Source organism: Lissotriton vulgaris, chromosome 1_1 (assembly GCF_964263255.1).
Source record: "Lissotriton vulgaris chromosome 1_1, aLisVul1.2, whole genome shotgun sequence".
NCBI classification, from domain to species: domain Eukaryota; kingdom Metazoa; phylum Chordata; class Amphibia; order Caudata; family Salamandridae; genus Lissotriton; species Lissotriton vulgaris.
In genome coordinates, this window is record NC_141685.1 from 1,659,902,183 (window position 1) to 1,659,929,835 (window position 27,653).

Sequence of the window (27,653 nt, forward strand, 5' to 3'; positions counted from 1 at the left end):
GAAATTATCAGCCTGCAATTTGATCGATGGCAGTGTGCAGACAAACTGTGCAAAGTCCACATGCGTCCCATCCACACATTTCAGAGACTGGGAACGCTGGTGAGTGAGAGAAGTTGATGGTTCAGTGACTGAGGCCATGAGTGAGCGATGGTATATGCTTATATGTGTGTCCCTTTTTTAATCCTCAAATAAAGGGGGGCAGTGCTCCAATGCCCAAAAAGGGGAGCAGTCTCTCATACTTCTACCATGTTATTGCAGCAAAGCATTGTTGGGGTCGAAAAACAATCTGATTCTGAGTTTGCCACTTCAAAAAATGTTTTTTTTTAATGCACTAGTCTCATTTTTGGAAACACTAAATTTTAACCAACTCCTAAAATGGGATTGAGATCCCATTCCGATCTGATATTTGGAACGTGCTTTTTGTAAGCATCCCCTTCATCGTGTTAGGGGTACCTATACTGCCAACATGGGCAGGTGCCCAGATAATACCCATTCATAAGAATGGCTCTTGACGGGATCCACTTCTTGAAATGTTACTTGCCTGGATTGATTATATGGAAGTATTAAGCCCTCACCAGTAAGGTGGATCAAGTCTTTAGACTCCTGCTTATTTTTAGGACAGTGATACTGACAGTGATACTTGGAGAAAGTCGACTCTATGTTGCATGTGTCGACTTGTGTTTGGTATTTAATTTGGTTCCGAAGCCCTCACTTTGGTGTCTTTTGGGAGACATGGGGAACCCTAGTGACCTTTGACTGCTATCGCAAGTTTACATAGTAATAATTGTGTGCACAGTTTATTGTGGTAAGCTGAGAGAGATGACGGAACCATTCCTTGTTCGTAGGGGAGTAAGACAGGGATTTGTTCTTGCTCCGATCCTTTTTATGCTCTATATTAACGATTAAAAGCATTCTGTTTTTATTTTATTTTTACAAAACAATTCAGGTGATATGAGAAAAAGCAGTGCAGGAGTTAAAAAGATATCTGAACATCATCCCAGTGGGAACCACCCACATTTTGCCAGTCAATGACCTCATGAAACAAGACACAGAACAGTGCAACATCAGCGTCAATACGCATCCTCACATAGTGCATGTAAAACATTTGGGGTCTAAATCATATTCTCCAACGGAAAAGGGGGTGAACAATCCCGGGAGAAGGACCGCGAGGGGTAGGGACACACCACACCATCTCTGCAACTTTGACTTAAATTATCATCCCTGCTTCCAACCTGTATATGTTAAGCTTTAAAAAACGACTTCGAAAAAGCAGTGCTGGTTATTCCTGAAATATGTAAATAATTAAGACTTTATGGCCAGAGCTATTTTGAAGGTCTTACTTAAGGAGGGTCAGGATCATGGCCCTACCCAACTGAAAAAAACACAGTTGATGGTCAGAATGCAGAACAATGTCATACATTCACCCCAGTACAGAGATCTGGGCCTAAATCCATCGTTTTTTTGCACTCCACACCACCCCAGTTCAGACATGGCCATATGCAAATCAGTCTGACCATGTGCCTCATGGGAACAGTCCAGCACGAACTGCCAAGCCATGCCTTCCCTGGACCGGAAACAAGCTTTGAAGTACCGGTTTCTGGCATTCCAGCCGTCTTCAGCCCGGCTTGCTTGAATTCAGTGGTGTGGAAAGCATGGGACTCACGTCTGAGCATACCCATCCCACTCGGGGTGACAATTGCAAAAACCACAGTTGATGGACAGAATGCAGAACAATGTCATACCCCAGTACAGAGATCTGGGCCTAAATCCATCGTTTTTTTGCACTCCACACCACCCCAGTTCAGACATGGCCATATGCAAATCAGTCTGACCCTGTGCCTCATTCACAGAGCAATTGGATTTGAGGCTGTATACAGATAAGTCCAGGCTTAAACTAATGCAAATACGGGAGCGCTGATTAGAATGATGAAAAGTTCACACTTTCGCCCTACGTCTCCAGCGTTACAAATCTACAAACAGCAGGCACTAAGCTCAACCCTTCACGAAGCAGAGTTGTGGGGTCACAAGGACATTGGAAAAATGCTAGTGGTGGAGAACTGTTTTTTACAACAGCTGACCAGATTACCAACTAGCAAGCCCCTGCTTCCCCTTAGGCTGGACATGGGTCTAGGCCAGTTATGGATGTGTTTGGAGTTTGGCATATTTTAGATTGGAAACGTATTTGGTCCACATCGGTGCTCATGCCTCATTATGAGAGGTTGAAGGAGGTTTTGGGCATTCCGGGCTCAGGTAGCCTTCTTTGGACTAACTTTGTGAAATACACCCTGGTTAAATGGGGTGTAGTAGTCTTTGGGACAATACCCAGGGAGTCTCTACAATTAGTAAGTCCCTCTTGAAGCTGAAGTATAGGCAACATGTCTCGTGGCAACCAGAGGTGCACGCACCTCGAGTTCCCTTGTAGATTCATTCCTTCTTTTTTAAGGATGATTTTATATTCGAGCATTTCCTTGACGAGATGGAGCCCCCACCAAGCTAGAAAGCTGTATTTGAAAGTAAGGTACAGCAGTGTTTGAGCAAGCTGGATGTGCATGACCCATTTGTGGGGCCAAAGAGAAAACTGAAGGGCTTGCTTCGTTCTTCTGCCATACCTATCCTATGCAAAGACATGGCTTGTCTTTCTATGAAAATGTCTGACAATGCCATTAAAATTCAAGATAGCAAAGCCAAAATTGACAGTTTAATGTCTTTCGCAGCAAAAATAGAGCCAATGTGTAAATTACTCCTTGTTTTTAAAAATTGTAATCGTCAATCAGCAGTACAATTTGTGAATATTTAATTTACCCAAAGATACTGAATGTAATGACTGCAGATTTTACTTTATAAATGTACTACCTGGTCTTTTGCGCATTCCTTCACATTGTAGTCCTCGACAGAATAAACCTCGTCAAATGATATTTAAATTTTGCGTCATCATCATCTAGTGTCAATACGAAAGGCAGACAGAGAAATTCACACTTTAATGGTTAATGGCAATAACATTTTCATACACCAAGACTTGGCCAGGGAGACTGTAAAAATCTGCAAATTGTTCACTGATCTTTGGCCAAGACTGAGAAGCTGTGGTTATAAATATGGCCTGTTTCATCCTTCTACTATGCGTACTTGGCACAATGGTTTTACTCAGTCATTCCAGCATCCTGAAGATCTTCGTCTCTTCCTAGATCAACAATCCCAATCAGATATGTCCAGTTAAAAGCATATGTTTATTTAGACCTTAGTATTTTAAACACAGATTCTTTAAAACAAGATAAAATGTGAATACAAAAATACTTAATATAAAACACAGTATAAAATACATTTAAAACTCAAGTCATCCAACCAATAAAATCTACATTCATTAAGATCATCCTTAAAAATCAAGCAAAAGATTTCACAGAATTCAACAAGGCTGTCTTAATTTAACTGTAAAACTGTATAAACATATAATAAAAATTGAACATGGAACACGCCACATCAAAGAAATCTAATTTCAACCACTAATTTAATCGCTTGCCCCCATCCTTTATGCCATATTTTATAAAAATAGGTTTTAGAAAGCACTTTTGCTGGGCCAAATACCTAGCACAATAACTCCTCTTTCTGACAATAGAACTTGATTTAGCTTCTAAGCATCTTGTTGTTGGTGAGTCTCTCTAGATAGGTAAAGGTCTTACCCCCTGTCAACGGGCTTATACAGTGGGATACTGATTGTTTCTTCACCAGATATAAAAGATCCTCCTCCCTGGAAACCTGCTTTGTTATTCAATTAAACTCCTCCTTACTCCTATCTATTGAATTCGTACCATCTTCTATTTCTATTTTTAGTCTTCTATAACAGGGTTAAATCCTCCCTCCACGGTTTAGCTCACTTTGTAATATCTCCCTTTTCCATAACTTGGAGATTCTGGGGACTCCCACACTTTCTATTTGTATCCAAAATTACATAATCTCTGCCAGTGCTAAATACGTCTACCCCATCAGGCCCGCCTAAATGCCTGCTCCATATAGGAAGGGGGAGAGAATAAGTAGCTTTTTCAAGCATCTTCTTTCTTCGAGATCCCAACTCTTTTTGCCCCTATCACCTCAGCACCTTCTGAAATTGTGGCCGTATCATGGCCTGATAGGCCCCCAGCACTGGTATAATGGAAATCCCCCGTAGCGATAATTACATTCCTTCAGCCCCACGAACCTTAGCTTGTGTTGACGCCTGGTGATTCTTCTGTTCTAACTTATGGGAGAACCTCGCTCCTAAAAATACGTATTTTTTAAATCTTTCTAATTTGACTTTATTTATTACCCAGGCCATATTTTTCAATTGCTTCCCCATTGAGATTACTTTGGTCATTTCCATGTTTATTTTTCATTTTTTCCCCTTACAATAATCCGCAAAAATATCTAATTTTCTCTGAAGCCGTATTCCTGTTCGGTTTAAAATCCCTAAATCATCTGCATTTAACAGATAGCTAATATCCATGCAATTCAATTTCAGGCTAAACGCATTGGGTAAACTGCGGACTCTTGGAAGATCGGTCAGTGAGGTTTTGTAATTCTCGAGTCTGACTCCATTTTGTTCTGTGCCACCATTTTGTGTTGCCCTCACGTGGGCCTGTGAAGGTAGCCTGGCAAACTAAGTGGCCTTGCCTTCCTAGTTCATGTATACATTAACTAGGTTTCTTTTTGACTCTGAAATGAACTGTACGAAACTGACCTCGCAAAGCCAATTTCCCTGATCGATCTTAGTCTGAGATTGCCAATCAATGTTCAGGACATCGTTAACTTTTAGTTTCCTTGCACATGCCTTATCTTGTTCAGCATCTGTTACTGTTTCTTTTTTATGTTTCTTCATTACATGGGTTATGCTTTCAATTATAGGTTTGTCCGGCTTGTGGAGATTGAATTTGGGACATTCCTAATAAATTACTTTTGGGTTGGGATACTGTAAATTGAGTTTTTGTTATGTGATACTTTGTTTGAAAATGTACTTTATTGGCTAGAATTTTGTGCAGTGGGTGTACATTTATAATGTGAATATTAAGTATAAAAGGAGACGTCTCGCCTTAGTAAAATGAGCAGTCTCCTGAGAATTTACACCGTGATGTATTTCTAGGATCACTGTTACTAGTGGAGAAGTGTGGCTCAGGGGTTAGAGGCGGCAGACCTGGAGCTTGAGTTCGGTCCGGGACCAGGGTTCAATTCCCCGCCTCGGCGGGTCTTGGGCTCAAAATTCCGCGGACTCGTTAATTCTCGCTCCGGTGCCTTCTCAGCTCACGGGTTCACACTCTGCGACTCTGGGCAATAGCTTGCTTAATCTCCACAACGGCCCCTCGCGGTGGGATGCCTGGCTTTCACCTTGTGGATACCCTGCCAGGGCTATCTCACAGGGGAATACCAGGACGGGTTCCCTAAGCAAGCGCCGAGATGCCCCAGGGTAAGTCGTGCGCTATATAAGACTTCATACTTTACTTTACTTTACTAGCTGCAGCTAATAAACTTGGTCTCTGATGCCATCCAGAAGTATTCTGTGTCTCTGTATACCAAGACAGGTGAACTCGAAGATCTTAGGCGTGCCCCTGACGCGCTGGGTTAAACCCTGGTTCTTCAACTGGCGCCCATTGTGGGGCGACTTCAGCGGTACTGGTCCAAGCCCGAAGATTGTGAGGAGCCCCGTGAGGAAATTCTGGAGGACGGCCGCCACTTCATCGACCCCTGCATGTCGACGTGGACCGAAGGTTTTTTTCTGCGAGGCTTCCCCTTTCCGACGGCTGCGAAGGACTGCTGCCCTGACTGTCGCCCTGTATTAGACCCTCTTGTGATGATTTGTAAGGTGAGACGTTAGACGGTCTTCTGGTGGCGTGACAGACATTTTGGTTAAGTATAAGTGGGTCGCTCCCACAACTTTGTTTTGTTTCTTGGTTTTGATTCGGCCATTGCAATAGTCAAAGCCGAGGGGTTCGTATATTTGGGAGTGTATCATTTTTGATAACCCCTTGAAGTTTGAAGCAAGACTAGTGAGCTAAAAGATGCCTAGTTTTAGCAAATTTAGGAAATGGTAGTTGTAATAGGGATTCCCGATTCGAGGACTCGTGTCCAATACCTCCAGTTGGAACTCCAACTTATGAGCTCTATTCAAAGCATGGTGAAGGTCCCATTACCTTTAATGAAGTATGGGTCCGTTATACAAGGAAAGATGGTGTTTTACGATGGCCCCAACATGATAGTTTTGAATCAGATGTTTTAGATAACCTAGAAGTTGCGCTATTTAAGAAGAAAGCCCGGCCGGCAATGTTTGACTCTTTCCACCTTTGGCGTAAGGAAGCCAAACAGCGAGAAATTAAGCAAGCTAAGAGAGATAGGAAGGAAAGCAATATATCGGTAATGCAAGCTGCTAGGCAGTTTAAGGAAGATGAAGACGATCGTGCGATTGAAGTGTCAGATAGACAACATTGCATGGCCATTGACAAATGTTACCCGGCTCTGCCACCCCCCCTTGCAAATGTGACTGAAGACCCTGAAAAGGATCCTTTGATGTCACATTTACTGAGACTACCACCCCCTTATGTGCAGGGTGCTACTGCACCTCCGTTACCTCCAATTGTTGCACCCCTTGTTGTCGTTCAAACCCCTGTTGTTGTTCAGCCACCCGTTGCTACACAGGTGGTCTTCCTCCCCCGGCGCAGCCCCCTCCAGGGCCGCCAGCCTTACCACTAGCCTTGCCTCAAACTCCTTTATCTTCGACTTCTCTTATTTCTGTCCCTACGTCTCTGTCGCCTCAAAACACTTTGTCTCCTGTCCTCATGTCAACTTCTTTTCCTTCTGCTCGGCAACAAATGACTGAGACTGTCACTAGTCTTTTGTCTTCTTTCTTTGTGTCACTGAATATGACCCCTGTTTCTGAACGTAAGCAGAGACGTAGTCAGCTCCCTAGTCCCGAAGAGCGGGCAGTGTTAGATCTCCTTGCTCGTAGATGGGTTTCGAATACCTCCAAGTACAGTCCACAAGTGGTTATGGATATCTTCCTACAGTGGGAGGCACCAAAACAAAGGTATGTTTTTGATGTCATGTGTACCTTCCTTCGTCAGGAGTGGGAAGATAATGAGTTGGGCTCAATTCCACTGGAATTGCTTAATTTTCAGTCTGAATTTGCTAAAGGGACTATAGTGGGTTCCAATATTGAGGAAGCGGTAGAGACCCTACTCACTTTTAGGTCTAGACTTCCACCTCAGTCATTGTTCAAACCTGACCCTTCTGTTAGGAGAAAAGTGAAGCAGTATCCTATGAGAGAGGTTCCCCCTGTATGGAGAGAGGCAGTTGTGGCTGATGCCGCTCATGGTATTGCGTCTGCACCGGCTCATTTTCAGAGAGTGTGGGTGCATGTCCCTTGGAAGAGAGCTGAGGTCCTGGCTCTTAAGCAGACCTTGCCTGACCCCTGTAAAAATCCATCTGGTTATTACAAGGAGTTGCCTCAGACAGTTGATGCGTGTGTTATGAATTTAGCTGACATAGATATGTTGATGGGTAATATAGTTCCTCAACCCTTGTGGGCGAAGATCCGTCACGAGGATCACGTGCCAGAGTTAGGAGATACGTGGGTTAATATTACTGCTGCAGATGGTCGGCAGGCAGGAGGTGCCAAACCTGAACCCTTAGTTGCAGAACTACCTGGTAGGATTACTAATTTAATGAAAACTATGATGACTCCTCTGCGGGTGAATTGGGACAAGTGAGCAGCATGCAAACAAAAGAAAGACGAGAGTGTGTCTGATTTCTTCACTAGGTTTAACACCTTGGCTGCTAGGTGTTTTCCCCTCCTATGCTGACTCATCGTCAAGTCCATTGTTCATGACGAGCTCAGCTCGTCATCAGCACAGCTCAACCGTGCATCATGACGAGCTGAGCTCGTCATGAGCATGGAAAGGGTTATGGAAACATTCATTGATCATAGTGGTCAGGACATGAGTACAGAAGGTGGTCAGAGGTTGTTTGTAGATAAGTTGAGAAGACTAGAGAATTAAAAACGAAAGTTCTTCTGCAGCAGGCTTATCCGCCTCGCCCTTATCAGCGTCAGTTTCAGCAACCTTCTCAGTTTCAGCAACCCCCACAGTTTCAGAAACTGTTGCAGAAGTCTTTTGCTTTGCAACTCCTGCTAGGCCCTAGTCAGTGTGCTTATTGTAAAGAAGAAGGTCACTTCAAGAATAGTTGCCCGATCTTGCTACAGCGTGCAAATGGTATGTCTGGTCTGAGAGGTCATGGCGGTTTCCAACTAGTACCTAGAGGTAGGGGACGTGGTACGTTTCCCCAGAATGAACGTTCCTTTTCCCCGCAGAATTCTATGAATTTTTTTGACCAACAGAATGTTCCGACCGTCCAGTCCGCTCAGTACTACACTGATGATTATTATGTTGGAAGTGAGAGTGCTGGTTTTAATGATAGTTAGGACAGCCATGGACAAAGGGAGGGAGTAGTGTCAGTTCCAGTAGACCAGAGTGGACCTTATGTTGAAGTGATTACATCAGGTGTGGCAGAACCTTTTCTTTTGGATACTGGTGCAGCAAGGAGTTCTATCATGCACTCTAAACTCCCTGGCGCACCTTGGTCTGGCTTGACCAATGTTTCCGTAGGATTTTCTGGCGCCCCAGTTCGTAACCCGGTTTCTTGTCCCTTGCCCCTTTCTATTGGTCCCGGTGAATTGGAGGCTCCCCTTATTCTAACGACTGGCTGTGGCGAGAATCTGTTGGGTTTGGACTTGTTGAAAAGATTGCATGCAACATTACATTGTTCTCCTTTGGGAGTACATCTAACGGTGGGTTAGAAAGTGATTTCCACGATGTATCTGTCTAAGGATCGCCTTCCACTGGAACTGCGTTCTCTCCCTGATACACTTTGGGCTACAGGTCCCAATGATGTTGGTCTCTTGCAGATTCCACCCTACGTTGTTACCCTTAAGTCGAATGCTAAATTACCTCGCATTCCTCAGTACAAAATTTCCAGTGATGACGAAAGAGCTCTTTTAGCGATTATCTATGATTTGGTTGAGAAAGGTGTGGTTGAAGAAACGAGAGGTAATGTGTGTAACAGTCCTGTTCTGCCTGTCCTTAAGCGTATTGACTTTTCTCAGCCACCTGTGTATCGGTTTGTGATCAACCTTCGAGAGGTCAATAAGATCATTGTGCCACAGTTTCCTGTTGTCCCGGACATCACTGCTTTATTGACTATGATACCTGCCTCAGCTGCTTGGTTTTCTGTTATTGATCTGAAGAACGCTTTCTTCAGTACTCCGATTGCTGAAGAAAGTAGGGATATTTTTGGCTTCTCTTTAGTAGGCCGCAGTTTCCGGTTTAAGCGCACTCCTCAAGGTTATTGTGAGAGTCCCTCCATTTATAGTCAGGCTTTGAAAACTCAGCTTGATACTGTTGCATTGCCTTCTGGTGCTACTCTTATCCAGTATGTTGATGATTTGTTGGTTGCTGCTGATGATGAAGAGATTTGTAAAGAAGTTACTCTTTCTTTGTTGCGACACCTGTCTGACCTTCATCATAAAGTGTCACCTTCGTAGTTGCAGCATTGCCGCCAAGAAGTGACCTACTTAGGTCATCTCTTGTCGAAGGAAGGAAGACGATTGACCCCAGAGGGTATTCAAGCGATTGCCCAAATGGCTGTGCCATGGACACAGAGAGAGGTGCGTGCCTTCGTAGGTATCACCTCGTATTGTAGACAGGGGATTCCGAATTTGTGCGTTGTCAGTGTTGAAGCAATAATTTGGAGACAAGCAGCGCCCATGTGCGTATTTTTCAGCAACTTTGGATCTGGTAGCTAGGGCGTTGCCTAGTTGTCTAAGAGCTACAGCGGCAGCGGCTGTTTCTATCCGATAGTCTGCTGGTTTGGTATTGGATAATACATTGATTGTGATGGTCCCACAAGCAGTGGATACCCTATTGAATAGAACAAAGACTCAACATCTTACCAGTGCACGTTTGTCAGGTTATGAGTTGACGCTTTTGGCTAGCCATGTGCACATCAAGCGGTGCAACACATTGAATCCAGCTACATTGTTGCCGATTTTTGGAGAGATAGATGCTCAGGAACAGCATGACTGTTGTCTCCGGACAGAGGAGGAAACGAAGGGTAGAGTTGATCTGAAAGATGCTCCTCTTTCGAATCCTGATGGTACCCTATGGGTAGAGGGTTCGTGCTTTAAGCTTCCGGATTGAGAGACGACTGCAGCATATGCTGTCACAACTTTGTAAACGATTGTTGAAACAGCACGTATTGCACAGAATTCAGCGCAAGCAGCGGAGTTGATAGCATTGACTAGAGCGTGTGTGTTGTCAAAAGGAAAGAGAGTGAATGTTTATACTGATAGCCAATACGCATTTGGCGTGGCTCACAGTTTTGGTCGCTTGTGTAAAGAGAGAGGATTTCTTACTTCCCATGGTATGAAAATTCAGCATGGACAATTAGTGAGTGAACTTCTTGAATCACTTACTTTGCCGACCCAAATTGCGATAGTGAAGTGTAGTGCGCATAAGAAGGTTACGGATGATGTGGGTCGAGGGAATGCGTTTGCAGATGAAGTAGCGAGAGAAACAGCGAAAGATGTGACGAGTCGGATGTATGTTGCAGGTCCTGCCAGATGGGTTGTGGAAGGAGGAATGTGTGAAGATACAACAGAAAGTGTGAAGATGATTCAGGCAGAAGCTACTGAGAAAGAATTGAGTATGTGGAGAGAGAGTATGGGAATGTTGGATTCAACAGGCTGTTTGGTTGAGTTGTCAGAGCATCAGCAATGGTTGTTGCCGGATGCATATGTGCTTCCGGTGGTTACTATGGCTCATGGGTTAGCTCACATTAGTTCAAAAGGGATATGTAAGTTGTTGGCTCCGGCATGGCAGAATGGTGGAATTCCTGGGTGTGCTGAGAATTTGGTTAAACACTGCATGATTTGCTTGATGCATAATCCTGGAAAGGGAACCCCAACTCCAGCGGGTCATTTTGCTCCTCCAACGTATCCGTTCGAGGTGTTGCAGATAGACTACATTCATATGGAAAGATGCAATAACTTGAAGTATGTCCTTGTGGTTGTTTGTGCCTTTTCCAGATGAATAGAGGCCTACCCCCTAAAGGATAATACTGCCTTGTCTACAGCCAAGGTTTTGCTCAAAAAATTCTTTCTCAGATATGACATGCCGAGGATGGTATGGAGTGATAATGGAAGTGAATTTGTGGGTCAGATTATGAAGAAAGTATGTGCGGTTCTGGGTATTAAACAGAAATTTCACGCTGCGAATCACCCCCAGTCAGCAGGCCTGGTCGAGTGCTATAATGGTACTCTGAAGCTGAAGTCGGCCAAGGTGCAAGCGAGCTCTGGTCTTACATGGCCCGACGCCTTACCATTGGCACTTTTGTCCACGAGAACGACAGTACATTCTCGCGTGGGACTTAGCCAATACGAGATTGTTTTTGGACGTCCGGCGAATGTCTGGGGTGTGCCGAGGCCCAAGAAATACAGTGATATCGAGTACCCTATGTTGGTTGACTACTTACATGATTTGACTGCTAAATTGCGTGTTCTTCACCAACAGGTACATGACACTTTGCCTTCAGTTTCTGTAGACGCAGGCCACACGATTCAACCTGGCGACTGGATTCTAACCAGGAATTTCCAGAGGTCAAAGAACTTGGAACCAAGATGGACCGTTCCATACCAAGTCCTGTTATCAACTCGGACTGCTATTAAGGTGTCCGGCAAGAAAAACTGGGTACATGGTACCCATTGCAAGAAGATACCTTTGCCCTTACCGTACGATAAGTGGGTCCGGGAAGGTGTTGCCGATTCCGAGAGTGAAAGGGTTCCGAGATTTGTACCTTTTAGCTATGCACATCTGGCATGGACTCAGTCAGAACATGCGGGTGATGAAGTCTTGCAAGAAGCTGTGCCGCCGTGTTTGAGACTTGATACTACGCACCCAGAGACACTATTTCAGGATCAAACTATGCCTGGTAAAGAACGCTACAACTTAAGGTCTAAAAAGGACAAATAAAATCTGATTTTTTTTTGTCAATTACACTCTTTCAGACAAGAGACCATTTTTCTTTTTCTTTTTCGAACCACCATCCGGGTTCAGCTGCAGGGTCGCGGTATAAGACTTAAGGGGTGGCCCGTGTATTGACGAAAGGTCTGCAGTTCTAGGGACGTCTAGGACGCCTGGACGCACACTTGAGTGAAGAAGGAAAATTGCCGCGAGCAGCACGTTAGAGGATGGAGTCTGTTGTAACTGAAAGAGATGTTGAGAGAATAGATCTTAAGACAAGATTTTGTACATTGATACATAGCAAATGTTTTATAATATTGTGCTTTTTGACGTTGTTAAGTATCAAGTTAGCTTGTGTGGGTTGGACTGTCTATGCTACACAACAGACATCTGCACCCACCTCACAACCTATGCTTTCTTTCACTACTTTTTCTTTGCACCAGTTTCATACGTTGCCTGAACATGAACAGACAAGGAGATCAGAATTTGTCAACAACTTGTTCATACAGTTGTTGCATCAGCATCAAATAGTAGTAAATACCACTAATTGTTGGGTTTGTAGTATTATGCCTCATACGACAGATAAAGGCATGCCATATTTGGTTTTGCCTTTTTCTTTTAATGGGTCTGTGTAGGCTTTTCAGACCATGTTTATCTATGCAAATGAGGTACGCCCCTTACGTTCCCTTAAAGATAACTCGAGCAATAGTGCCTTGATAAGGGGAATAGTAGCTATGATCCGAGATATTGATGCATATAATGCTATCCCTAAGGATGAGGTGCAGGCTTACATTGGTTGGAACGTGACTGGATATAGTACCAGCTTGACAGAGAAGGAGAGATGAAAAAGGTCTCCCCCTATTTTTATTGTACCCCACCGAGGCCATTTTTGTTTGCAAGGTAATGGTCGGAATCCGAAAGCTCAGCTAGGTAAGAGTGTGTGTGCTCAAATCTATGTCTATTCATCTCGGACTTCTCCACCGTTTGTGCCAGCTAAAGGCACATATTTTGTTTGTCATGACAGAGCCTACACATGGTTGCCACCTGATTTTTCAGGAACGTGTTATGTGGCGTTCTGCTTCCCCCTACAAACACTACTGCTTCAGACTATCATAGAATGAGATATGGTAGAGGTGTCTTCAATCAGGAAGATACTGCAGCACACGAAGTAGGAGATTTCTTCAAGGGCTTCCTGCCCTATTGGGGTCCTATGATCAATAGTAGACATATTCGACAGCTTGTCCGCGTTGTTGAAGCTACTATTAATGAGACAGCAGGTGCTCTTAGTAATGTTACAGCTGAGCTTCAAGCGGACCGCCTTATGACTTTGCAGAACAGTATGGTATTAGACATCATACTTGCAGATCGAGGAGCAGTATGTAAATTGATTGGATCCAGTTGCTGTGTTTACATACCAGATAATGCCCCTACAGTGTACCAATCCATCTCTAGGTTGTATAAAATCTCTGAGTCGATCCATGTAGACGAAGGAGACTGGTCATTGACGGGATGGTTTTGGGGACTGCTGTCCAAATGGGGATGGAAGACTCTGACATTCCTTGGTATGGTTTTAACCTTCCTTTTCTCTTGTTGTCTTTGCATCCAGTGAGGTCCCACCATTTGTAGTCTTTGTGCTACTATGTGTGTTCGGAGACCTGTCCCGAGAGAAGTAGAGAATAATAAGATGATGCTACAACAACACCTTGATGACCTAATGAATATCGATATAGACCTAGATTCAGATTAACATGAGTTTTAGGTTATTGCCTACGTAATGGCAAAAGGAGGGTCTGAGGATTTGTAATTCTTGAGTCTGACTCCATTTTGTTCTGTGCCACCATTTTGTGTTGACCTCACGTAGGCCTGTGAAAGTAGCCTGGCGAACAAAATGGCCTGGCCTTCCTAGTTCATGTATACATTAACTAGGTTTCTTTTGACTCTGAAATGAACTGTAAGAAACTGACCTCGCATAGCCCATTTCCCTGATCGATCTTTGTCTGAGATTGCCACTCAATGTTCAGGACATCGTTAACTATTAGTTTCCTTGCACATGCCTTATCTTGTTCAGCATCTGTTACTGTTTCTTTTTTATGTTTCTTCATTACATGGGTTATGCTTTCAATTATAGGTTTTTCTGGCTTGTGGAGATTGAATTTGGGACATCACTAATGATTAACTTTTGGGTTGGTATACTGTAAATTGAGTTTATGTTATGTGATACTTTGTTTGAAAATGTACCTTATTGGCTAGAATTTTGTGCAGTGAGTGTACATTTATAATGTGAATATTGGGTATAAAAGGAGACGTCTCGCCTTAGTAAAATGAGCAGTCTCCTGAGAATTTACACCGTGATGTATTTCTTGGATCACTGTTACTAGCTGCAGCTAATAAACTTGGTCTCTGATGCCATCCAGAAGTATTCTGTGTCTCTGTATACCAAGACAGGTGAACTTGAAGATCTTAGGCGTGCCCCTGACGCCGCTGAGTTAAACCCAGGTTGTTCATCAGGAACAGGGAAAATAATGTTGGTGCCAATACATACCCTTGTGTCAGACCATTTTCTATATTAATCCTCTTGGTAAGGGAGAGTCCAGTTTGACCTGGGCCCAATTAGAATTAAAAGTAAATCTTTTGGAATCTTGTAAGCCAATAATGCTTCTTATACAAAGTTTGATCAACAGAATCAAATTCAGAATTAAAGTCTACAAAACAACAATACAGGACCCCAGACTGCTTTATATATTTCTTGACAATGGTCCATACACTAAAACAGTGATCGATCATTGATTGGTTCTCCTTGAAACTGCCCTGTCCCTAAGGGATGATAGAGTTTGCTTCAGTCCACTCCTTTAACATCCTCAAAAGGATTTTTGAGAAAACTTTCCCACTTATGTCCAACAGGTTTATTTGTCTATAATTTGCTGGGAGGGCATAGTCAACATTTTTGTATATCAGCTTGATCACCACTCCCTTCCAACTATCACAAAATATTCCTCCTGAGAGTATTCCCTGGAAGAGGGTATAAAACAAACCTGTCCACCATGCAATGTTTGTTTTTATTGTGACTGCCGGCAAGTTGTACAAACTGCCAGCCTGTGTAAATTTTAGCATTTCAATAGATTTCTTAATTGCTAGCTCTGTGAAGCACTCTAATCCCCTTTTTAATAAAGAATCTCACAGGGCGCTGCACAGCTAGGACATTGTTGTTAAAAGCCTCTTCCAGGAATTCTACCCACATATCCTCACCTATGAGACCAGATGTTTGACTCTGGCAATTTCCCATCCGACTCTGCACCAGCCTCCAGAATTCCCTTCTATTTTTTATTCCATTGTCTCCATCATTGCTCCCCAACAATTTACATTAAATTACAGATTTTTCCTACCAACTGGATTTTTATATTCTTTAAACTATGGGGCTTGAAAATCTGGTGTACCTTTCGAGCTAACAAATGTTGCTGTTTATGGGTCTTTGAGCTTTTGAAGGGTCGCACTGCAATTGCTTTTCCAGTTCTGGAAAAATTGGGACTTTTCTTCCCAATATTGGGCTGTTTAAAATTCGCCACTCTTAATTAAACAAGCAGTTTCTATCTTTTTTCATGGGTTTAAATTTATTTTTTTGTGGTGTTAAAGGTCGACCCTTCTATTTTTAAGCAAGTGACAACCTTTTTAATTATTTCATCATACCAGTATTGCAGCTTAGAACATAGCATCATAGATATTAGTCCTACATATTTAAGATGAAGGGCCTTTAAATTCTCTGAAAACCTAGTTCACAGTCTCCAACCTGTAGAGGGAGGTCACTTGTCTGTCTAGGTGCAGTATCCAGGCTAAAAAATGTACTTAATAGGTAATGATCTCTCCCCTCCAACTGGAGAACTTAAACATTTCAAATTAGTTAGAATGCCCGTATGAACTTATAATCAATTCGGCAATTTTAATTACCATACTGGAATGTTTTGCTTGCAGGGATGTTCCCAGACACCCGATTATTTAGACTCACAAAGCCATTTGATATAAGGAAATCTGGCAAAGCTAAATCTCTCCCTAAGGCCCTGTTTGGGGCAGAGCGGACACATTGTATATTAAATCCAGATAAACAAACCTCATGTTTTTCCTCCGCAGTCAGAATGAACAGATCTTTAGGGTACTATCAGGGCTGGACTGGGAATTAAAAGCAGCCCTGGCAAATTTTGGCAAAGCAGCCCCCATCTGGCGCGTACCGAGCGAGCGAGCCCAACAATTACTGGTGGGATTTGGGGCGGTTCTCCCTCCAAGAAAATTTTGGAAAAAGACAGACCACATGGTTTTTCATATTTCTAGGATTTCATTTCTGAAATGGACTGAAAAGTGCCCAGATGCATTTTAGCCTCTAACACAGTGCTATAAAAAGTTCTTAAATAAATACAGTCCAGAAAAGTGTATCATAATCGTTATGGGAAATATTAATTCTTAGTAAAACATTAATGTGAGGCAGGGCAATACAAGAAGTTCATGTAAAAAGCAAACAGCAACTGGTGGAGCTGTGATTTGTGTTTATGCGGCTTACGCCTGACCACTTTCTCAGTGACAGACCCTTAGAGAGAACAGAATATGCCCACATCACCTTGAAGAAGTGAAGGATTTAAAACTAATAATAAAAGCATAGACAGACAATAACTAACACACACAAATGGAGAACAGTGCTGTCAGGAAACTGCAGGTAATTTATATACATGCCTTGCATGGGCACCCTCAGGACGCTTCAGCTTCACTGCAAACTGGCCTCCCCGCAGCTTTAGAGTGTTCATTAGGTGGTTATGCCGATTTCTTGGTGCATTTCCACTGAGCACTTCAGTATTCCCTCTCAGCCCTCCAGGCCTGTATGCTGTCCCAAGTTCTCCCACCTTGACTCCCCCTCCCTCTGACCCAACGTCAGCAGTGGAGCCTCCCACTTTACGACACCTCCAGCTTCTTTCATAGTTACACCCAGTTCTTATTTGTCACATAGATCTGGCTCTATCAGCCCTCATTACTGGCCCCTCTCTCATTCAAAACAGCCTTTCACATGAGGGTTAGGGCCGTGCTATTAGGTAGATTATGGCGGTGCTCCAAGCGGCTGCATGAGACTCCGCAGACGGGCTTCTGGGGTGTGCATTGAGGGGCCGACGTGGGAAAGGGAAATCACTGCATTTTAGCGCGCTTCAAGGACACAGAAACAGACAGAGACTTTTCACAGTAACCGAATTGAGGGAAGTGAAAGGGTGACAGGGATCCAGAGGTAGTGCTGGGGACAGTAGGTGGGGGACTGAGGGGCGTTGGCAGAGTAGGTGTAAACCTGAGTCTCTTCAAGGCTTGCTGTGAGAAAGGCCAACACAAGCGGCTAGTCTTGACTTACTCTATCAGCTTAGCTGCAAGTACCATTGATGGTACGGGCACTCAGAAGAACTCTAAGGGCAGCAGCATTGGTCTGGTCCAAATCATTACGACGGTGGGGCAACTTTAAACTATGGCGCATTCGCCTGCTCGTGCTGGTCCACCTACCCTGATTGGCCAGTGACACTGAGGTCTCGCGACATGACGTCAGCTATTGCCACGGTATATTGTGAACCATTGTAGCACTGCCAGCAGCGACCTGAACCCAAGCCTAATGCAATCTGCCAGCTATGAGCTTTGGCAGTCAGAAGAGGTGCTAACTTGGAGTGCTCCACAAGGCACTTGGCAGAGCTGACTGTGCAGAGCAGCACAGACGTTGGCAGTCCAGCCAAGTATCACGCATCAGGCGTTAGACTAACGCATTTCAGTGTGGGGCTCCGCATCACCGCACTGAAATGCATTGTCATGCATTAATGCATGTCTCAGTGGTCACTGTCTGAAGTGCTGCAAACATAGCAGCCAAGGTTTCACATTGCTATGTGTGACATCTTCATAATTTCAGTGTAATTATGAGTGACATTTCAGCGACTATGAGTGACACTATCGCCGTCACTACTGACCTGGGCAACTCGTCTGTCACTGGCCCGGCCCAAACCAAGCTGGCAAGTTAACAGTACGCACATTAGTTAAACTTCTATGTTTTGAAGGCATCTATGACTGACATTCCAGTTTCATACGTGCCACCTTCAGCGATACTTTATCACGAGCAGTGGATTAAGAAAATGTATGGAACCAAACGAAAATCTTGCATTTAATAAATGCAGTACAGTACCTGGGTTCAATAAACTACTCGCACCAGACATCGGTCAGACAGTCAATGAAGACCTTTAGGCCTGACTTCTAGTTCTCTGTAGAATGACAGGTAGCTCTGCTGTCTTTGGTCTTGCACTGTCACAGCTATATAACCTGAGTGATAGCTCAGCTGTCAGAGATCTGACCTGTTAAATTTTATGTAGAAAGCTGGATAGATAGCTCTGTTCTCTTTGTGCTATCACATCATGTGTGAATTCTCTCTTGTGGGAAAGCTATTTCACCTGAATCAAGAACTCTTACAATCGAAGTGAACTTGAGAGATAGTGCGGCTACTGAGGCCATTTAAAAGATAACTTTGGTGTGTGCTTGTAAGAAGTGTGTATCCTCCTAATGCTTCTGGAATTTAATTACTGTTAAGACTTGTTTAAACTGAGGTGCATTTCTTTATGATGAATTCCAACACTAAACCATCTGCCAAACGCGGCAAGGGCTGTTTCACAGGGGTAGCTCTGCTGTCTAAAACCATAGCTTGCAGGATTATCTAATCCTTTTTCTGTTTTGCTCAGACATTTCTGAGACTGTAACTTCTGTTTATATCATTTTGGGCGAGGGATACATTTCCACTACCCTTCCACCCGATGACCCCTTTTCCTCTATCCGTCATGTCCTCTTGTCTACCCTCTGACTTCACTGGCACCCGTGCTATATTTCTAGAATATTCTATTTCCAGGACATGTAGGATATTACCAAAACATCATTAATCACAAATGAGGATCCATCTGTCTTTTAAGGGAGCACCCACACAGACTTAGACTGCAGGCAGGCTGCAGAGGCTGCACCTGATCGCGCGCTGTCACATACTCGGGGGTGGGTGGCAAAAAGTGGCTGAGAAGCAACAACTACTTACTTACTGTTCTTAAATTTTGAATTATCTCAGCCAGAAAGCGCTGCGTGCCTGGCAGGTCAGTCAGCAACTCTCTGCAAGGCAGCTGGCTCACCTCAGGCCACGAGCAACCCACCTCTCCGGCAATCCCTGCGGTCCAGGCAGCTGGTGGCTGTCCGCAGTGAGTGCTAGCCTACTGGCATTCGCTGCAACCCAGTGATGGCCAGTCATGACTTTGACACTGATAAATCCATCCATTATCTGTACAGAACTCTATCTCAGCGGGGCTCACCTCAGAAACTATATAATTGAACTTGCCGGTGGGCCATCATTATTGAGACCTCCACTGCCGACTGTGCGGGCGGGCTGGTGTGAGCAGCAGCACTGTGGCCCGAGTTGCCCACGAACACTTCAGCCGCCGACCACACAAACTCCCTGCTCTGGCACAGGACGTGACATCCTCATGCAGTGCCACGGCCACTTTTGTTGTGTCACTGACAACCCTGACTGGGTCCCGGCTGTGATGTCTAGCAGGCTGTGTGACTGACTCACAGCTTCTTAGCGCTGAGGGAAATTGATGAAGCAGTAGGATCAGCGCCAGCAGGCAGGCCAAAGCAGGCAGGGTGCTGCCAGCTGAGCTGGCACACACACTTTTTCAGACACAGGCCTGGAAGCGGGACGGCCTTCTTATTTTGCTGCTGGGGCTGATTTAAAAAAACTGGCGGCCCCAGTAACAAAACCCGGCTTGCTGGAAAGAAACCGGCCCCCACCCTTTCCGGCCTCCTGGGGGATTGCCCAGTGCCCGGTATTACCAGTCTGGCCTTAAGTACTATGCACCTATATTATCCACATCCTCCTTGATCACTTCTATAGTTTCGTTATAATTAGAAAAACTTCTTACATGAATATAAACATTCAGGATAATGATACATTTTCCCCGTACATGCACTCATCAATTTAATCCTACAAGCAAGAAGCAAATTACCCTGTGTCTGAATTTCTCATATACTTGAGACAATTTTGGTGCATACCAACGTTACAGGACCGGCTGATGGTCATCCCAAAGTGCTACCTGCTGACTTTACATAGAACACCAGAAAGAGATATTTCTGTGGGGGTTGTCTGCATAACTCATGAAATCACAAAACTGTATACTGCTCAATTATTTTTCTAAGCTCCTAGTAAGGCAGACCCGTTTCATTACCTAGGAGAAGATGACATATCTTGGCATGTCCTTTTGGATAAGTCCTTACAAGATCCTTCCTATTTGTACCCACAGCTTCTAGATAAACTTCATAGACGAACAGGCAGGTCAGTCCCTGCTTCCAGGCCCATTCACAGAGAGGATCACATGGGCGAAAATAGTGGCAATGAAAGAAGAGCACGGTTCATTTAAGAACTATGGCATGGATCCAAGTGGGAGAGACCCGGAAGAGCAGTGAGTGGGAAAACCAACATAATGCCAAGCACCAGAGAAAAGACCTGAGCCAAGACCCAACTTGTTCCTGCCTCACATACTAGGAAAAGGGGAGGCGGAGGGTCTTAAGGGAATGGCTGAGAATACTGGCTTTTCTTTACTTTTATGTGCTATTCTTTTCTGTTTTGCACAAATTGGGTGAGAGTGAATTTCTGGTCTAACTTTGCTCAGTTTCACATGAATAATATTGATTTCACAACATTGAAGTGCTAATCCAATAAAACGAGTGTCAGAAACGTGATTTATATTTTCTTTCTAATTTTAGTATTAACAGCACGGGTGTTGATAACGGTTACCACAGTCGTTCTCACAAATTACCCACCTCCTTGTTTTCTGACTACTCAAGAAACAGATGATGTGAAAGGACTTACCCATGGCTTTAGGTGAATCACTGCCGGGAGGCTGGGTCTCACCAGTGTCTAGAAGAATGAAACCAAATGAAGAGAAGATTAAAATAATTATTTTACTTTGTGAATAAACAAGTTATTTGAAGCCTTAACTGTTGTCAGAGTCTAAGTCCCACCTAAAACTTACAAGTGGTGGAGAATGCGGGCAAATTAACCATGATAAAAATGGAGAATATTGTTCAATAATTAATACCGGACCAGCTCAAATTGGAATGGGCCCTACAGAGACAAATGTCCTCTGCAAAAGCAGACAGGGACATTTTCAAAGATTCCATGGAAGCCCACGTTGAAAGTCTACAAAAAGCAGAAAAGACATGTTTCAGTTGACGTCCAGCCTTTCAGGTTCTCGTTCCACTTCCTCTGTGGATCCTTATATCACCTTTCACAAAAATCTACCTTGGGAAGATCTGAATGCTTTCTTGTTTAACTTTGAACATGCAGCAAAGACCTTTGCCTGGCTACAAGAAAAATGGCCTTTCTTTTTGACTACCTTGTTAGTAGGAGAAGCTCAGGCTGCTTATCAAATGGCCAATCCTCACAGGAATACACCATATGAACAGATCAAGGTTATCACCCTGGATCACTTAGAGTTGGACGACAAATCATACCGAGTGATATTTTGGAAGGAACGGGGAGCTTCCAGAAACAATCCCAAAACAATTTTTTCAAATTGAAGTTGGCTGCAGACAAATGGCTCAAACCTAAAGAGAAAATGAAAGAAGAGATTATGAATCATATATACTTAGAACAGTACTTAGAAACCCTCCCTACAGCTACCAGGAAATGGCTGCAACATACCGGCTTGTCCGTTGAGCATGCCTTAGAAATGGCCTCAAAATATGCTTACGCCCAACCTAGGCTCTCACTGTGGCAACAGGAGAAAATCCTTAAAGACAGAGTGTCAGGTCTGGCTAAGACAGATAGGAGACCTATTCAAGCTCTTATCAAGAGTGTTAAGTCTAGAACCGTGAAGTTGGATCCACCCACCTATAGGAGACCCCAGTGCTTTGACTGTCGGGAATGGAGACATATAGCCCATCAATGTTCCAATAAGAAACCCACAGAGTAACCTATGGACATTAGCTCTACACCCCGCTCTATAGTTTATACTCAGGAGTTTCGTCATTGCTTCTATGTCAGTCTTTTGGCTAATAATCAATGGGTTGCAGCCTTACTAGATTCAGGATGTCGGCTGTCAGTAATACAAACCAAGTAAGTACAACCCTCTAAAATCCATCCCAACAAGGTAGTAAATATCAGATGTGTCCATGGAAATATAAAAACATAACCTCTAGCCCACATACCAGTGACCACCCAAAAAGGGGAGACTAAAGTGTGGAGGTAGGGGTTTTGCGTAACCTCTCAGAAGATATATTATTAGGTATGGATAACCCTGATTTCTTAGCTATGTTCCTCCGTAAACTCCAAGTTTTGACTAACTACTCGGGAGAATACACAACTCATCCCTATCGAGATACTCTACTTAACTCGGAGTCCTGGCAATTGGACTGGGATTTTCAGCAGGTTCAAAGAAAGGAAGGGAACTTGCAAAATGCTTGAAGGGAAGTTAAAATGAATGAGATAAATCCCACCAATACTTTTCCTAAATTCATTATCAAAAAAGGGTTATTATATAGGGTGGGAAAATTAGATGATAAACCTTAACTGTTTGTCCCAAAAGAATTTAGAGATCAAATAATTTTCTTGTCTCAGTCCCACCTGGTGGCAGGCCACCGAGTGCCCTAAAAAGCCTCTCAAATGGCCCTGAGATATTTTTATTGGCCAGGTAACCATGTAAGCGTAAAAAAAAACACAATTGTCTGGAGTGTGAGATATGCCAACGTAAAAATCCATATAAACCCTAGCCCATATATCTTTAAGCTCTACCCATAGGTGGCAAACCTTTTGAACGCATTGGCATGGAGTTGATTGGTCCTTTACAAATTTCTAGTAGGGGTAATTCATAAGTACTTGTAATAGTTGATTATGCCAGATGGTATTCTGAAGCTATTCACCTGAAAGATGCCCCAACCAAAATTATCGCCCAAGTCCTTATTGAAGTGTTCTCTGGAGTAGGATTTCCTATGGAAATACTTACCAATCAAGGACCCCTTGTGTCTCCAGACAAAAGGAACAATTGGGCAAAGCAAGCTCGACCTAGCGCAGGCTGCCATTAGGGCGGTCACGCCGGTCCCCGGGGCTGGGAGGAGGTGGGGTGGTCACCGCGCCCTCTGACGCGGTGCCCCACCTCCCCCGAGCAACTAATATCGGTGCCTGTCGAGGTGAGAACCGGAACAACTTCTGGTTCAGCGCGAGATAGAGGATTTGGGGCAAGCCGGTTTAGACCAGACTGCCATGTGGATCCCCCTTTAAAAGGGGGCCCGGGAACAGTCCCTTGTTCTCGCTCCCCTGCATACTGGTCCGGGCCGTTGAAGGGCCTGTAACTAATTTTTACCCACCCACCATCCCCTATGGCAGGTAGTTCCTATGAGGGTTGCAGCCATACAGGTCTTGCTGTGTTCTCTTCGATTTCGTTGCAGGTATCTTAAGGGATATGGTGCATAAAAGAAGAATATTGATGATTGTGGTATTTTGTAATAAGAATGTCAGTAAATGTCATTTGCAGTTACGGGTAATGTGTAATGTAAAGTTGTGCGTTGATGCTATGGTAATGTGTAATAAGAGTATCAGTATATTGTATTTTGCTACAGATAACATAGGCAGTCATATGTTTCTTGCTTGGTTTTCTTGAATTGCGTTGCAAGTATCTCAAGAGACAGGGTTAATAAAAGTGGTGACTTCTGATGATGGTAGTGCTTTTGTAATAAAAAATGTCGTTATATGACATTTTCAGGGAAAGGTAATGTTTAATGTAAAATTGTGTTGATGCTATTGGTCATGTGTAATAAAAGTGTCAGTGTATGGTATTTTGTTGCAGGTGATATTGTCGTATTTTATAAGCATGGGTGAATTTTGCGAATCTGGCGTTCGCGAATTTGCGTATTTGCGAGCTCGCAATCAGCAAAATCCGCGAATTCTCGCGATTTCTTTTTTTGTGTGTTCGCAAGGGTTTCTGCCAGTTTGCGAGGGTTTTGTACCAGTTCGCAATTGCGAGCTTACTTGTCGGCTCGCAACGGTCGCGACTTTGTTGTTTCTATGTCTGGTTCATCATCAAAGGTTCACAGCACCCTCTGTTTCATCACTGCCACCCTCTGATTCACCCATTCCACCCTCTGGTACAACACTGCCGCCCTCTGATTCATCACTGTAGATTATGGGGAGGAAAAGCAAGCACACCTGCCCTGCTTCGACTGGCATGAATTAATTTGGGGTTGATTAATGTGTCACTGAATTTAAACTTCCTGTCTGGCACCTGCTTCCTTATCTGTAGTTTGCTTTCTGTTGCAGTGCAATTTTTTTTCCAGGACCTTTGTGGCCTACTTGTAGCTATTCTATGAGCCTGATGTGAGGGTCAGAGCAGGGTCATAGAATAGTTGCAAATAGGCAACTGAGCTCTGGAGGGGCCCCTCAGGAAGCACTACAGGGAATGGTTACTAATGATGACTTTGAACTTTTGCACCTGCTGAGTGCTTTCAGTTTTGCAAAACTCGTTAATCTGCAGAACAGCAACTGTAATGCCCCAAACAAACGTAGGCAACTGAACTCTGGAGGGGCCCCTCAGGAAGCACTACAGGGAATGGCTACTAATGATGAGTGAACTTTTGCACCTGCTGAGTGCTTTCAGTTTTGCAAAACTCGTTTTTCTGCAGAACAGCAACTGTAATGCCCCAAACAAACTTACTTGTGAAAGTTGATTTCTAATCCAAAAGCGATCCAAAGAAAGTCAAAAAAGCCCCAAATCCAAAAAAGTGCAGGCAAATGTCAACCTGAGGAGTTATTCTGATAAAAATCATCATTTATGCTGCTTGCTGGTGGATTTCTTGTGCAGAATTGGAAATTTTGAAATTTCGCGAGTGCGAGATTGTTGCTGCCCGCCGCATCTACATTTTTGCAATTGCGAACTCTCGCGATGCGTCGCCAAACTCCCACGGGATCCCGCAGCAAGATCCAAAATGGCGTAGCACTCGCAAAATATTGAGAAAAACAACTCGGCAAACGCTGAATGACGGTAAGCGAACGCCGCACGCCGCAATATTGTATCACCAAGCAAAAAAAATCCGCTGCATGCGAATTTGCGGATTTTCGGTAAATTCGCGAGAGTTCGCAGATTGCGAATTTACCGAAAATCCGCAAAATCCGCAAGCGGAACGGATTTTCCACACATGCTTAGTATTTTAGTTGGTGTCCCTGGTCAGGCGGTATGGTCATGATTGGTGAGCATAGTATCGTTTCGTAGTGGGCATCACCCTTTATTAAATGGGGACATGCGAGGGGGAGACAGAGGGTTTCACATGGAATTCCAGGGCAGTTACAGCCGGTCAGTAGGCTGAAAGGTTGCGGGGGCCAGGGATTCACTCTTCCAGTCGGCTGCCGCACGTGCATGCACACAAGGGCACAGAATTGCTGCGCCCCTTTATGGCGTAAAGTCTCAGGGCGTAGGGGGGGCCCAGGGGAGACATCCGTCCGGTAAGCTGGACCCCCTACACAATGTTTACAACTCCAAGGGTGGTGACAGCCGGTAGCTAGGCTGTCGGGGTGCGGGCCGGGGGAGTCACTCTTTCCAGTAGGCCTGTGGCCAACCTCGCACGCACATGCGCATGGGAGACAGAGGGTTTCACATGGAATTCCAGGGCAGTTACAGCCGGTCAGTAGGTTGAAAGGTTGCGGGGGCCAGGGATTCACTCTTCCAGTAGGCTGCCGCACGTGCATGCACACAAGGGCGCAGAATTGCTGCGCCCCTTTATGGCGTAAAGTCTCAGGGCGTAGGGGGGGCCCAGGGGAGACATCCGTCTGGTAAGCTGGACCCCCTACACAATGTTTACAACTCCAAGGGTGGTGACAGCCGGTAGCTAGGCTGTCGGGGTGCGGGCCGGGGGAGTCACTCTTTCCAGTAGGCCTGTGGCCACCCTCGCACGCACATGCGCATCAGGGTGCAAGAATGCAGAATTGCAGCCCTCCGTTATGGAGTTAAGGCTCAGGGTGTTGGGGTAGCCCGGGGACAATATACGTCCAATAAGCTGTACCCCCTACGCAGGCCTACTTAAGTTGAGTCTGTCGTTTTAGCGCGCTATGGGGCTGCTAGTCAATGACCTTGCCGTAGGCTCTAGCTGGGACACGCAGAAAGTAATGTATATCCATGTTCAGATTACGATAGGAATATTGATGTATTAGAACATGTTAAGGATAGCCATGTAACCTCGTGTATCCATTAAGGTACTCGGAGTATCTGCGTAATTCTACATAATGTAAATAATATCAAGGTTTTAATTATGTAATAAATACGGCTGGGGGGTTACACCTAAGAATGACCAAAATTTGCGAATTCGCGATCTGCGAATTCATGCGAAAGCAAACTCGCAATTCGCAAAATTCGCGAATTCGTGCGAATTTGCTGTTTTTGCCAGTTCGCGAGGGTTTTTTACAAGTTCAGGAACGCAAACTTACTTGTGTGGTCGCAACGGTCGCGACCATGTTATTTCTACTTGTCCAGCCTGTTTGCGACCCTGTGGTTCATCGCGACCACTCTCCGGTTCATCACTGCCGCCCTCTGGTTCACCAATGCCACCCTCTGGTCTATCACTATCACCCTCTGGTTCACCACTGCCACCCTCTGGTTCATCACTGCCACTCACTGGTTCAACACTGTCACTCTCTGGTTCACCACTGTCACCCTCTGGTTCACCACTACCACCTTCTAGTTCACCGCTGCCACCATCTGGTTCACCGCTGACACCCTCTGGTTCATCACATCACCCTCTGGTTCACCACTGTCACCCTCTGGTTCACCCCTGTCACTCTCTGGTTCATCACAGCACCCTCTGGTTCACCACTGCCAACCTCTGGTTCACCCCTGCCACCCTCTGGATCATCACTGCCACCCTCTGCTTCATTACTGCCACCCTCTGGTTCGCCACTGCCACCCTCTGGTTCGCCACTGCAACCCTCTGGATCATCACTGCCACCCTCTGGTTCATCACTGCCACCCTCTGGTTTGCCACTGCCACCCTCTGGTTCATCACTGCCACCCTCTGGTTTGCCACTGCCACCCTCTGGTTCATTACTGCCACCCTCTGGTTCTCCACTGCCGCCCTCTGGATCATCACTGCCACCCTCTGGTTCATCACTGCCACCCTCTGGTTCATTACTGTCACTCTCTGGATCATCACTGCCACCCTCTGGTTCTTTACTGCCACCCTCTGGTTCGCCACTGCCACCCTCTGGATTATCACTGCCACCCTCTGGTTCGCCACTGCCACCCTCTGGATCATCACTGCCACCCTCTGGTTCATTACTGCCACCCTCTGGTTCGCCACTGCCACCCTCTGGATCATCACTGCCACCCTCTGGTTCATTACTGCCACCCTCTGGTTCGCAACTGTCACCCTCTGGATTATCACTGCCACCCTCTGGTTCATCACTGCCACCCTCTGGATCGCCACTGTCACCCTCTTGTTCATCACTGCCACCCTCTGGTTTGCCACTGCCACCCTCTGGATCATCACTGCCACCCTCTGGTTCACCACTGCCCCCCTCAGGTTCATCACTGCTATCCTCTGGTTCATCACCTTGTG

General features: G+C 44.8%; 1 protein-coding gene across 1 annotated transcript in view; it reads right to left on the reverse strand.

Annotated features, from left to right (window-relative positions):
- Window positions 1-27,653, reverse strand: part of LOC147750997 (protein NLRC5-like) — a 721,414-nt gene that overhangs the window by 206,880 nt on the left and 486,881 nt on the right. The window contains exons 9-10 of the mRNA XM_086918889.1: window positions 21,570-21,662; window positions 20,926-20,973 (exon numbers count right to left, since the gene is read on the reverse strand). Coding sequence (XP_086775015.1) covers window positions 20,926-20,973; window positions 21,570-21,662 — 141 coding nt within the window. The remainder of the gene's footprint in view (window positions 1-20,925; window positions 20,974-21,569; window positions 21,663-27,653) is intronic.